This window comes from Neovison vison, chromosome 6 (assembly GCF_020171115.1).
Source record: "Neovison vison isolate M4711 chromosome 6, ASM_NN_V1, whole genome shotgun sequence".
NCBI classification, from domain to species: domain Eukaryota; kingdom Metazoa; phylum Chordata; class Mammalia; order Carnivora; family Mustelidae; genus Neogale; species Neogale vison.
The window spans coordinates 58214041-58227130 of record NC_058096.1 but is presented as its reverse complement, the minus strand read 5'-3'; the positions used below and the strand labels follow the sequence as shown (position 1 = coordinate 58227130).

The 13090-nt window shown below is 33.5% G+C and overlaps 1 protein-coding gene across 4 annotated transcripts in view; it reads right to left on the bottom strand.

The window, feature by feature from the left end:
• Positions 1-13090, bottom strand: part of NECTIN3 (nectin cell adhesion molecule 3) — a 128087-nt gene that overhangs the window by 35956 nt on the left and 79041 nt on the right. For all 4 annotated transcript variants that reach the window (XR_006384965.1, XM_044251360.1, XM_044251359.1 and 1 more), the window contains exon 7: positions 10935-11019. Coding sequence is in view for 3 of the 4 variants with exons in the window: in XM_044251360.1 (XP_044107295.1) it covers positions 10935-11019 (85 nt within the window). In the remaining variant the exon portion in view is untranslated. The remainder of the gene's footprint in view (positions 1-10934; positions 11020-13090) is intronic.

The window sequence follows — 13090 nt, the reverse complement described above, 5'->3', positions numbered from 1 at the left end:
TTTTGTCCTTCAAAAAAATCAGTTAAGAGTATTACAAGCAAGAGAATGATAGAAAATGTTTCCAAATCACTATCTGACAAAAGACTGGTCTCTAAAATGTCTTATTCTATTTGGGCTGCTATAACAAATTACCATGTACTAAATGGTTTAAAGAACATTTATTTCCACAGTTCTGGAGGCTAACATTTTAGTTCTTGGTAGATGCCCTCTTCCTGGTTTGTGATGGCTACATTCTTTGATTTGCACATAGCAAAGAGCAGAGAAAGTTGTCCTCCCTTGTCTCTTCTTAAGAGGGTGCTAATCCCATCATGAGGGCTCCACCCTCATTACCTAAAACCTCTCAAGGGCCCCACCCTCCAAATATCACCACACTGTGGGTTAAGGTTTCAGCATGTGAGTTTGAATACATGTTTGGACACAAACATGCAGTCTATAATAACGCACTTTCAAGATTCAACAATAAGAAAGCAATTCAATAAAAAAAATGAGCAAATATTCAGACACTTCACCAAATAAGTTAAATGGATGACATAATCAGCAAGTAAAAAAAATGTTCCACATATGAGTAACTAGGGAAAACATACAAGTCAAAATCATAATGAAGCACAACCACACATCTATTAGAACATCTGAAATTTTAAAAGTCTGATCATAACAAATGGTGGTAAGGGTACAGCACAACTCATACACCGCTGGTAGGAACACAAACAGGAAAACTGTGGAGGATGACAACTTGGCATTTTCTTAAAAAGTTACACCTTTTAAGTTGCACTGACCATATGATCCATTGATCCAAACTTAGATGTTTACTCAAGAGAAATGAAAACATATATTTATGCAAAAACTTCTATACAAATGTTCATAACAGCACTGCTTGTGATAGTAAAAAAATGGAAATGGTGCAAATGTCCATCAATAGGTAAATTTAAATAAAATGTAGTATATCTACATGGTACACCTATCTAAAAGAAACAAACCACTGACCAACACCACATGAAGGAATCAAAATCAAAACCATTATGATGTGGAGGGAAAGAAGTGACACACACACACACACACACACACACACAAAACAAACAAAAAAGGATTATATGATTTATTATATAAAATTTGAGAACATGTAAATTAATAGAGACAGAAAGTACATCCAGTGTTTGGGTCCCTAGGGATGTGGAAAGGGAGCAAGGGCATGACTAGAGGGTAAAATACAAAGGGGATCAGGAAACTTCTGAAAATGATGGATACATGCACCCTTTTAATTGTGGTTATGTTTTCCTAGTGTGTATGTATATTCATGTGTATATTTGTATATTGTGTTTGTGTATTTTATGTAAAACTATCAAACTCACAATTTAAATATATACAATCTGTTGCATACCAATTATAAAGTTAATAAAGTTTAATAAAGTTCTTTTTTAAAAAAGGAAAGGAAAAAAGATGTCATCATAGGAATTTGTCTATTCCTCACTAAAATGTAAGCTCCATAACGACAGTACTTATTTTTCATGTCTTACTATGTATTCCCAGTACTGGCATATAAGAAATATTCAAGGAATATTGGTTTGATAAATGAATGATGGAGAAAAAATAAAATAGAATTCTGAATCAAAAAAGCAGACACTGGGGCGCCTGGGTGGCTCAGTGGGTTAAGCCGCTGCCTTCGGCTCAGGTCATGATCTCAGGGTCCTGGGATCGAGTCCCGCATCGGGCTCTCTGCTCAGCAGGGAGCCTGCTTCCTCCTCTCTCTCTCTGCCTGCCTCTCTGCCTACTTTTGATCTCTGTCTGTCAAAAAAAAAAAAAAAAAGTAGACACTGTACCTTTTAATTTCATTTCAAGCACTATAAAATTTATAATAAAAATATCAATAATTTCCAAAGGAAATATATGCTGAGTTTTCTTGAATCAAGTACTATCAGTTTTATTCTTTTAAAATAATTTCACCGCTTGGTCTCTTTAATATTTTGACTAAGAATTATATAGTTTACTTTTTAATAATAATAAGAGCAAACTCACAGTACTTTCTATGTGTCAGGCATGTCCTAACATTTTCCATTTTCTAAGAATGTAACCTATGGTGATTTATTATGTTCTATTTTCTATGTTCTATTTTCTAAGGATGTAACCAATGGTAATTTATTAATCCATATAAAACCTTAGGTTTATCTTTTTTGCATTTATCAGATTGAAAGATACCACTCCTTTATACTCCTTTATACTTCAAATATTGTACCTATATTTCATTTGAATATATTACTACTTTCTAAATCATGGTTTCTTCCAAGCTTTATTGATCACAAAACTCCCCCCACCCCACAGACCAGAGCAAAGCCCCATAATTCTTTGGCTACTTTTCTCAATAATTGCCACTATTAATTGGAGGCAATATGTAAGATGCAAACGTTTTTTGCCAATTGAGGGCAAAACCATGCTAGAAATACTCTATATTCATTTACTTGAAAATAATCCATTCAGTCACATAGTTTTCTCCTAATTTGGATAAAAAATGTTATTTCTTCTGTCATCTTTCTCTCTCCCTTCTCCCTGACCACAAAGCCTGTAACTACTGTTAGTATCTGAATAGACAGTAAAATATCTGGACAGTAAAATATACAGATCCTGGGAGAAAACCAGAACACTGATGATAATTAGCAAAAGCAGCTTATCTAAAATATATTATTGGAAAATGGTAGTGATGTGTCTGAAAGATGAATTTTGAAAGGAAATAATGCAAATGAATAAAACTACACAGTACTAGTAGGTGGGCAGGTTCAAGAATAAAATATGGCATGACTGGTAACAATTAAGATATCTGGAAGACACATCTCCAATTCTAGAAATTGTTAGTCCTCAAAAACTTAAAAATAGAGCTACCCTATGACCCTGCAATTGCACTACTGCTTACTTACCCCAAAGATACAGATACAGTGAAAAAAGGGCCATATGCACCCCAATGTTCATAGCAGCAATTTCCACAATAGCCAAATGGTGGAAAGAGCCAAGGTGCCCTTCAGACAAATGGATAAAGAAGATGTGGTCCATATATACAATGGAGTATTACTCAGCCATCAGAAAGGATGAATACCCAACTTTTGTATCAACATGGATGGGACTGTAGGAAATTATGCTGAGTGAAATGAGCCAAGCAGAGTGAGTCAATTATCATATGCTTTCCCTTACTTGTAGAGCATAAGGACTAACATGGAGGACATTGGGAGATAGAGAGGAGAAGTGAGTTGGGGGAAAACGGAGGGGGAGACAAAGTATGAGGGACTGTGGACTCTGAGTAACAAACTGAAGGTTTTGGAGGGGAGGGGGTTGGGGGGGGAATGGGTTGACCCGGTGATGGGTATTAAGGAGGGCACACATTGCATGAAGCACTGGGTGTGGTGCATAAACAATGAATCTTGGAACACTGCATCCAAAACTAATGATACACTGTATGGGGACTCACATAACATAATAAAAGATAAAAAGTAAAAAATAAATAAAATAAAATCAGAGTTCAAAAACATTTGATCCCAATCATAACAGCATTTCATTTTTATCTTATAATATGTCAATGGAAATATAAGATTCACCTTACTGAACTTTTTGTACCACAAATTTGGATACCAAGAAGCAATGTATATATAATTCACACTGGAATTAAAAGAAAAAATTTTCATTATCTACCTATTAAACGTTTAAATGATCATAATTTTGTCCAATAAATAAGCACACACAAGAATGAGAGCTTACAGGAAAAAATGGCCTATGAAGACCATTGAAAAGATGCTAAAACTCACTGCTAATGAGATTGCAAAATTAGAATTTTATATGCACATCCTTTTTTTACCTATTAGATTATCAAAACTCAATTGGAACACACATGCTGTTAGGAAGGATGTAGAGAAATCGACGCTTTCAAGCATTACTCATAGGAGTGCAAAACAGTGCAATATTTATAGAGGACAGTTTGAGAGGATCTATCAAAAGTATAAACACATTTACTATTTGATATAGCAAGAGCAAATCTAAAAATTTATCCTGAAGATTATACCTGCATAGAAGCAAAATATCATACACATAAAGTTATTCCCTGCAGCATTATTGGTTTGTTAAAATATTTTGACATTATAAACTATGTAATATATGCATATTAGAATCTTCTGTAGACATTAGAATGCAAATGCTCTGCATCCCAATAAAAAATGATCTTCAGTAAGTCTTAGGAGGAATGGTGAAACATTTAGCGATATCTACAGTTACATTTTATACAAGAAAAAATAAGATGGGTGTGTATTGTTTCCTTTCTATGCTTAAATAAACCATATTAAGACAAACAAGAAATTCATAAAAGTGATTTTCTGTAGGAGGTGCTTTAGAAAACACCTTTTCATATTGTTTTGTATGTATTATCTACTCAAAAGCATATGTAGAAACACTCTTCCTTTACAACACTCTGCATAAGCATTTACAAAAATTTACTAAAGAATGTGATATACCATAATGAATTATTGGGGGGGAAAATCTTAATTTTCCCAGATAGTAAATTCTGTTGAAGTATTGCCATAATCAATATGACTGAAAACAATATTACAGTCCAGTAATTCAGGTTTTCAACTGATTTCTATTTTCTTTCAATTTATTTATTTTCAGAAAAACAGTATTCATTATTTTTTCACCACACCCAGTGCTCCATGCAAGCTGTGCCCTCTATAATACCCACCACCTGGTACCCCAACCTCCCACCCCCCCGCCACTTCCAACCCCTCAGATTGTTTTTCAGAGTCCATAGTCTCTCATGGTTCACCTCCCCTTCCAATTTACCCCAAAGTACATACCCTCCTCAATGTCCATAACCCTACCCCGCTTCTCCCAACCCCCCTCCCCCCAGCAACCCACAGTTTGTTTCATGAGATTAAGAGTCACTTATGGTTTGTCTCCCTCCCAATCCCATCTTGTTTCATGGATTCTTCTCCTATTTTCTTATGCTATAAAGTCACTGACAGGAGTAAAAGCCCTGTTGGAAAATTATAAAGTACAGAAAAAAATACAACATAGAACAATATTCACAGAGAAGTTGAATACATAATCATTATTAATATTTTAGAATATTGCTATACAGTCTCTTGGATCCCTTTGATCCTCACGATATATTGATACCTGAAACCGATATTAGCTAAATGGACTGAATTAAATATACTGAAACATAGCTGTGTATCTGGGACAGAGATATTCTAGAATAAACAGTGTAAACATGATCATAGACTGAAAAGAATACAAAGAGGGGGTTTGATTCTTTTTTCACTTTTGCATTCAAAAATTTTTTATTGGGTAACTACAATGTGCTAAGCAAAGTGTTGTGCCCTGAGACTACAGAACTAAGCAAGGGAGATATGATCCTTGCCTTCATGCCTAAAGTTTAAGGTCTACAGCAGAGGTTCTCAGAAATGGGGCATCAGGATTCCCTTATACTTTAAAATTTTGAGAACCCAAAGTACTTTCATTTACATGGGTAGTAACTACCTTAACTACCTTAGTAACTACTTATATTTATTATATTAAACATTAAAACTAAGAAAATTTTAAAATATTTCATTCATATAAACAGGATAATATGACACAAACATCACCTTTAACATGAAAATAATAACCATGTTTTGCAAAATAAGGATTGGGGAGAAGAGTGGCGTTTTATTATTTTTTTTAACAGTTTTGCAAATCCTTTTAATATCTGAGTCAAAAGAAGCAAGCTTGATTTTCGTATCTGCTACATCATTCAATCTGTTGCAATAGGTTGTTTGGTTGGGATACATGAAGAAAAAATGGCCTCACAGAGATACATTGCTAGAAAAGGGAGAGACTTTAATACTGCTTTCAGACAACTGAGAAAATTCTCCTTTGCTACTATACCACAACTTAACAAGTGGAAGTTTCTTAGGGTTAAGTGCTAGTTGCCATCTGAAAACATACCAATGAACTTTTCATACTCTCTTACATGAAAATCCATACATTTATCTTATACTTTGAATGGATATTTTACCCGTGTCATTATAACAGTGTACATTATTAGTCATTTGGCAATCACTGGTTCACTAAGTTATGCAGACATTCCAAACATTGGTACTTTCTATGATTAAATACACACACACACACACATAAATAAAATTCACTTATTTCCTCACCAATGTCGATCCCATGATTGCAGTTATAGGTTTTATAGAAATTATAATTTTTATTTGGACTTTTAATTTTTCATTGGCAACAAATACTGTCAGTTATTTGAGTGACAGGTTCAGTTCATTAATTGTGAGAAAATGTCTGCAAAATTACTCAAGCCTGAATGGCATAGTTTGTTAGTCATTCTTTTATGTAAAAATGGTGTTCCACAAAAAAGGCAGCTAAGTTTAGCTTGGAATTCAGTCACATAAGCACTTTATGCATATATCCCATCTAATCACACAGAATATTACTACACACATACACATGTACATATACAAGTGTCTGAAATCATGAAAACTGATCTGTGTACTCTAACACCTGAAATACTGTTCATAAAACACTTACAAGGTTGTTAAAAATTTTAAAAATTACCAAAAATCAACTGACATAATGGTTACTTCTGCAAATGTGGTTACCAAGGAGGGGGAAAAAAAAAATCTCATGGTATTTCAAGAGATTAGAAAGCTTTTTTTTTTTTTTTTTTCGCTTCAAACAAGATAAATTTATTATCTTGTAGTTCTGGAGGTCAGAAGCTTTACACAAGTCTTACTAGGCTGAAACTAAGGTGATAGCAAGTCTACACCCCTTCCTAAGTCTCTAGAAGAGAATTTTTTTTTGCTTCTAGAGGCTACCTGCATTCCTTAGCATGTGCCCTCCTTCCATCTTGGTTGGAACTGGTCACCGCCTATCTTTTCCCACATCTCAATGCTCTGACACAGACTACTTCCTGCTTCCACATTTAAAGACCCTTGTGATCACACGGGGCCCATCCAGATTAGAAAGCTTTTAATAATATGTCAGCATTGTGTAAATAACTTCAAGAGTCACACTCCCTACAGTATTAGTGCTTGATTGAAATTCCTGCTATGATCCTCAGTAAAATCAAGTAACAGTATCTATTTTATGAAATATACTAGAACTGACTTTCGAAGAATAAATGCTATTTTCAGTTGAACCGAGTATTCTAAAAGATATACATTTACATCCAGATTTTTTCCCATATCAGAAATCAAACTCTATTTGTTACATATATTCTTCCTGAAAATGATCCCTTGATTATTTTAGTTGATTTGGGAAATATTTTTTCGTATCAGAGTATTTAACTCCCAATACAAGGCTAAAATAGAGCATTATTCATAGAATGGAAATTGTTGTCCAAAATTTTAATATAGATAAATTTTATATCAGTGTTCAGAACTTCATGCTGGATTTGAACCTGGATGAGATTAAAAAAAAGCCCCACTAAACTATAAGCAACTTTGGTCAATCTGAAAAATACTGGTCTATAATAGAGTGTGAAAGCAATTTCTAGAACAATATGTATTCTACGGTCACATTTGTGTTAAAAAATACATTTGTAGATATAAATATGGATGATATACACATAAAAGTAAACTCATGGAAAAAAGTGTAAGAGAATATTTAAATTCATAACAGTGGTGATCACTGGAAAAGGAAATTATGTTTTGTGATGGAATTATGAAAAGGGACTTTCACAGTTGACTGTGAAATTTCTGTAGTTTCTAGTTTTTCTGTTGTTCTAAGAATATACTTACGGATTACCTATACAATGTTAATACAACATAACAAAACGTAAAATACATTTTAACGTCATTAGGTAGTATTAGTTTCCTAAATGAAGACTCAACTTTTGTGGGATTATTACCTAACACGTGACAAGTTAGTGGTATTTCTTAATTAATCTTTGCCTTTGGGCAAAACATTCCTTTTTCCTTCCCTCATACTTATGCATGCTTCCATGCATCGTCTCTGCAGTATGGTGACAGCTACCACTCAAGGAAACTGCCTTTTCACAATACCGGGCCTCATTGTCTTAATTTACATTGAGAACAGAACTTCTCAGGGATGAGTGTTGGCACCATTCCCACAAAAGCAACAGTTACACAAGGTAGACAAATGTGGGTAGTGAGGAAATGCTTCCTTCTGAGGCTTCCCAAGAATAGAATAGTGATGAGTAGAAGAAGTTGGACTCTTCCTTAAAGTCATGGAAGCATTTGGGAGCATGGCCTAGTGACCTAGTTACCTAGGTCAATGATTTCAAGCAGGAATTACCACATCATTTTAAAGGTGAAAAGTCATCTAGTGAAGTGAAGTAGAACATTACAAAGGCATTTAGTATTACAACATGCTGTCAATGCACGAAACTAATTGGATAGTAATAACACACTCACATATTTCTTAGTAACTGAGATACAGTTCTATGTACGTTACATTTTGAGATCACAACATTAATTAAAACACAAACAGCCATATAATTAATATATGACATTATAATGGATGAATCATAACAAATTCTTACTGATGGATAATAGTTTTAGCTTAATTTATTCTTTATTTTTTTTGGGGGTAGATGGCATGTGCAAAAATGTGCTCATGCAGCTGGTGGTGGGGGTGAGTGAGGGAAAGAGAGAATTTTAAGCAGGTTCCATGCCCAGGACAGAGCTGGTAGTGGGTCTTGATCTCACAACCCTGAGGTCATAACCTGAGCCTAAATTAACAGGCAGGTGCTTAAATGACTGAGCTACCCAGGTACCCCTAACCTAATTTATTCTTAAGAGAATACAAATAATTTAATAATTCTATAATTTAGAGAATTAGAAGTTATTTCATCTCCAACTCAAGTTCTTACTCTCTTAAGCAAAATGACAGCAAATAGTTAACCCTCAGCAATATTTTATAAAACTAGTTGTATAGCTATAAGATAGAAAAAAACAATCATGTTTTTCACCTGCTTAATTTCAAGGTAAGGAAAAAGTCACAATGTTACTTAATTGTCTCTGATTACCAAAGTCCAATGTTTGTTATTCATTGCAGGTGCTCTCCTATCAATTTTCTTTCTAAACATTCCATTACTTTTCCACATGGCTCTTCATTTCCACCCAGGTTTATGCTTTTGAGTATGCAATTTACTACAAATCAAATTACTCTAATCAACAACTGAGTAATTGCATCGATGTATCATAACTCCCACTTCCAAAAGCCAGGAAGGCTTCCCTAACTCCAAGCTAAAAATTGTAGTTTCTAGCATTGTCAACTCAAATCATCCAAGAAAGATCTTCCTTTTGTGTTTTTTGGTAGCAAATACATATATAGCAATCATATTTTTTAAACTAAAACCAAGGACACATGATGATCAAAACCAAATAATTTTTCTCCAATCCATAAGCTTTTATAAATATTTAATTTGAAGGTATTAAACAGTAAGTTATATAATCAATTGATTTTACAGACAGGAATGAAATTATATGCAGTTAGGGTCATCCTAGAAAATTACCAACAACATTCTAAGAAAATTCCCAAAACTGAATCTAGAAATTCTCTGATTACTAGCTTTGTGGAGGGAGAAGACAGCTTTCTTTCTGCAGCAGTTAACAACAGCTCTAGCTAAATATTTTGTTGACATTTCACACTACTTGTCAAGTTCATTTATTTGCCAAGAGGGATGTGAGGCTACACTCTTTCTTTGAAAACAAGGAGTCTGAAAAGATGGCATTTCTTCACCCCTCAGACACCATCTTCTGTAAGACAACAGAGCCAGTGACCCCTGTCAATGAATGTTCCTTTCCACCCCCTGCTCAGGCAGGAGACTGATTATCTGGTGAACTAAGATACAGAAGTTGAAAAAATCTTAACACATATATTTCCTTGGAGTTTTCCCACCAAATTAAATTAATTTGTGGACAAATAATTTTGAGCTGGAGACACAAAACGTATCTTTGGAGGAAAATATTATAGAATATTCCACAGGTAAAAACAAAGACAAAACCCCAGTACAGGGTTAAAGCCCCAAAAGGTACATGGATGTGAGAGGAAAAAAAACCCAAAACCAAACTACTAATGCTAAGAATAAAAGTATTCAAGGGACGCCTGGGTGGCTCAGTTGGTTAAGCAGCTGCCTTCGGCTCAGGTCATGATCCCAGTGTCCTGGGATCGAGTCCCACATCGGGCTCCTTGCTCGGCAGGGAGCCTGCTTCTCCCTCTGCCTCTGCCTGCCTCTCTGTCTGCCTGTGCTCGCTCTCTCTCTCTCTCTCTCTGAAAAATAAATAAATAAAATCTTTAAAAAAAAAAAAAAAGAATAAAAGTATTCAAATATTCTGATGGATTCAACTTTCCCAAGGAGAGCATATTAATCTAGATATAGAACATAAGATAGAAGCATTTAATCGATACTTCCACATGAGTTATTATAAACTGATTCCAGAAGAAAACTTTAAATTATCATAAATGTAATATGGGGACCAATATTCATACTCAGAATTTTAAACTGGAATATAAACCTTTCACTGCTAAATAAAGGAATGCTAAAATTAAGACTTTGAGTATACTGAAAAGAAACAAAAATAAAATACATACTCCAAGGAGAAAAAACTCTTCATCATACCCTACCAAAGGCATTCAATTTTTCTTTTATATGAAAATGCATATTTTACAGCGATTCTGTATGTCAATAAAACTGTTTTAATAGTAAGTCTTTGGACATAAGCTTTTAGTAAAAATTTTTACTCCTAATACAGTGTTGATTTGTCCTATCTACTCTGGCTTCACATCTTTTCTACCTAATTTGTCAACAGTTTGATCCTTTAAATGTTTCAGAGAAATGATTATGTGTTATTATGCAACATTTAATGTATAATGACTAGATAATACTCAAATAATATGCATTGTCTCGTATTTTTTATTTCATTTTAAGTACAATCATGAACACATACCTGATAGAGAAGGTCTTTTTGAGGCAAGGGGGGAGATCGTTCTTCATACATGGGAGGTGGTTTATGTGTGGGTGGAAGGTCGATCCTGCATTAAAAAGGTTAATAAATGTGATTGCAACATTTAGCCAAAAAAAAAAAAAAAGGCAAGAAGGGGGAAAACAATCAAGGTTCTCAAGTTTTGTGGATACTTTCCTCACACTAATATTTATATTAGTGCACATGCTTAATTCAGTTCTTATATTTTCACTAACCTATCATAGATTGGGGGGGGGACCTGGTTTTAAACTTCCAATGTTTAAAACCAATCTAACTGATTCATTTAAAGAAGTAACTCAAATGAAAGCATGTTTCTGAAAATTAAGCAAGTAACCAGTAAACAAGTAACCAATTTACTTCAGTAAATTCAATATACACATTTTTCCATCAGACTATGTCTACCATATTTTAAAGATTGTCAAATGTATGCAATGGAAGGCAAAGTGTCATAAAAGTAATTTAAAAAACTGTATCTTAAAATGATAATGAAAAGAAATTATACTGCATTTTGGAAATAATTCCAAAACTAATTTTCAAAACCCACAATTACACTTAGAATAACTATCATGCAAATCAAGATTTTTCAATCTAAAGACCATTATAAATCTTGTCACCTGAAATAAACAAAGAGACCATTACATCCTCAAGGAATACATTTATTTTTGCCAAAATAACTTAATAAAACTTTTTAAAAACTTTCATATATTTAAGTATTGTTATAATAAAAACAAAGTTAAGTGTATCTTGTAGCTCTCTGCATTTTAGAAAACAATTTTTAATATATTCTTATACTTTTGAAGTTCACAGATAATTAATTTTCAATTCATGTGATGACTAAATCAAACAAAATGTTACCTATATTAAAAAATAAAAAGAATGAAATCTATGAAGGCCAAAGTAATTACAAATTCTCTGTGGTCTAATAACTTCTCAATGTGGGCATGAAAAAATAATTTTAAATGAACAGAACTCAAATGACAAATAAAATGGTTACATGGATGTAATTACTTAGTCTATTAGTAAATTATATTTTTGAAATTATAGAAATGGCTGAGATAACTTGGAAACTAAAATGAAGTTAACCACATGCTACTCTTGAAAAGTAAAGAACTATAAGCATAATTGTAACTATAAATATTAAAGAATCAGTGTTACAGGTGTTGCATTGAAAAGGTAATTTGCACTCCTTTGAAAGTAATTATTTCCTTTCATCTAATGAAAATCACAGCAAATTTATAGCTCCAAGGTGCCATCAGTCATTTGGGTGAGAAAACTGAGGCCCATGAAGGCGATGTGACTTGTTCAGGATCATACCACTAATTTGATCATGATAGAGCTGAGACTAACACTCAGTTGTCTTTAAGAAGATCTATGCTATACCTGTGTCAGATTAGAGAGGTAGAGTCACATACAAAGAATTTATGAAGACAGAAGAAATACATTCTTTGAGAGATAACCTCATGTCCAAATACAAATATATTAATAACTATGTAAGAAATAATGCCATTTGTATAAAAGTCACAGTTCATCAACAACATCATCTTATTCTACTCATCACAACCATGGAAGGTAAAGAGGAAAATATTATTTACATTTCACAGATGAAGCAACAAAAGCTGTTAATGGAATTCAGTGAATTGGGACATTGTTCTTTTGATTCTAGGGTGAAGTGCAATTTATGCTTTAACATTCTAGCTCAATGACTAGGCCCAAAATATTGCTTTCTCTTTAAATAAAAAAGTTGCACATTTTGTAACTCACCAAAATAAAAAATATTTAAGGAAAAAAGCTTTAAAACTAGACATATTTGATACTTCTTGGCAGTTTAGAGTAAGATCTAGCTATACATAAGACTGGCATATACAATCTGGAGGAGTTAAACTTAAGATATTTTGAATCTCTCTTTCAACCATAACTCATCAAAGACCTGCATTTTTATTCATAAGGCAGAACAAAAAAAAGTGCCATTACATTATCATTTAGAAAGATGTCCAATAAATTTTTTGGTGAAAAAGGTGTCTAATAGATTTGTCTCCAACAACCCCATGACACTATTTACCTTGACACATTCTGATGAAACCAGTCTTCTCACAAAGATCTAACAGTATCTTTATTCCCAT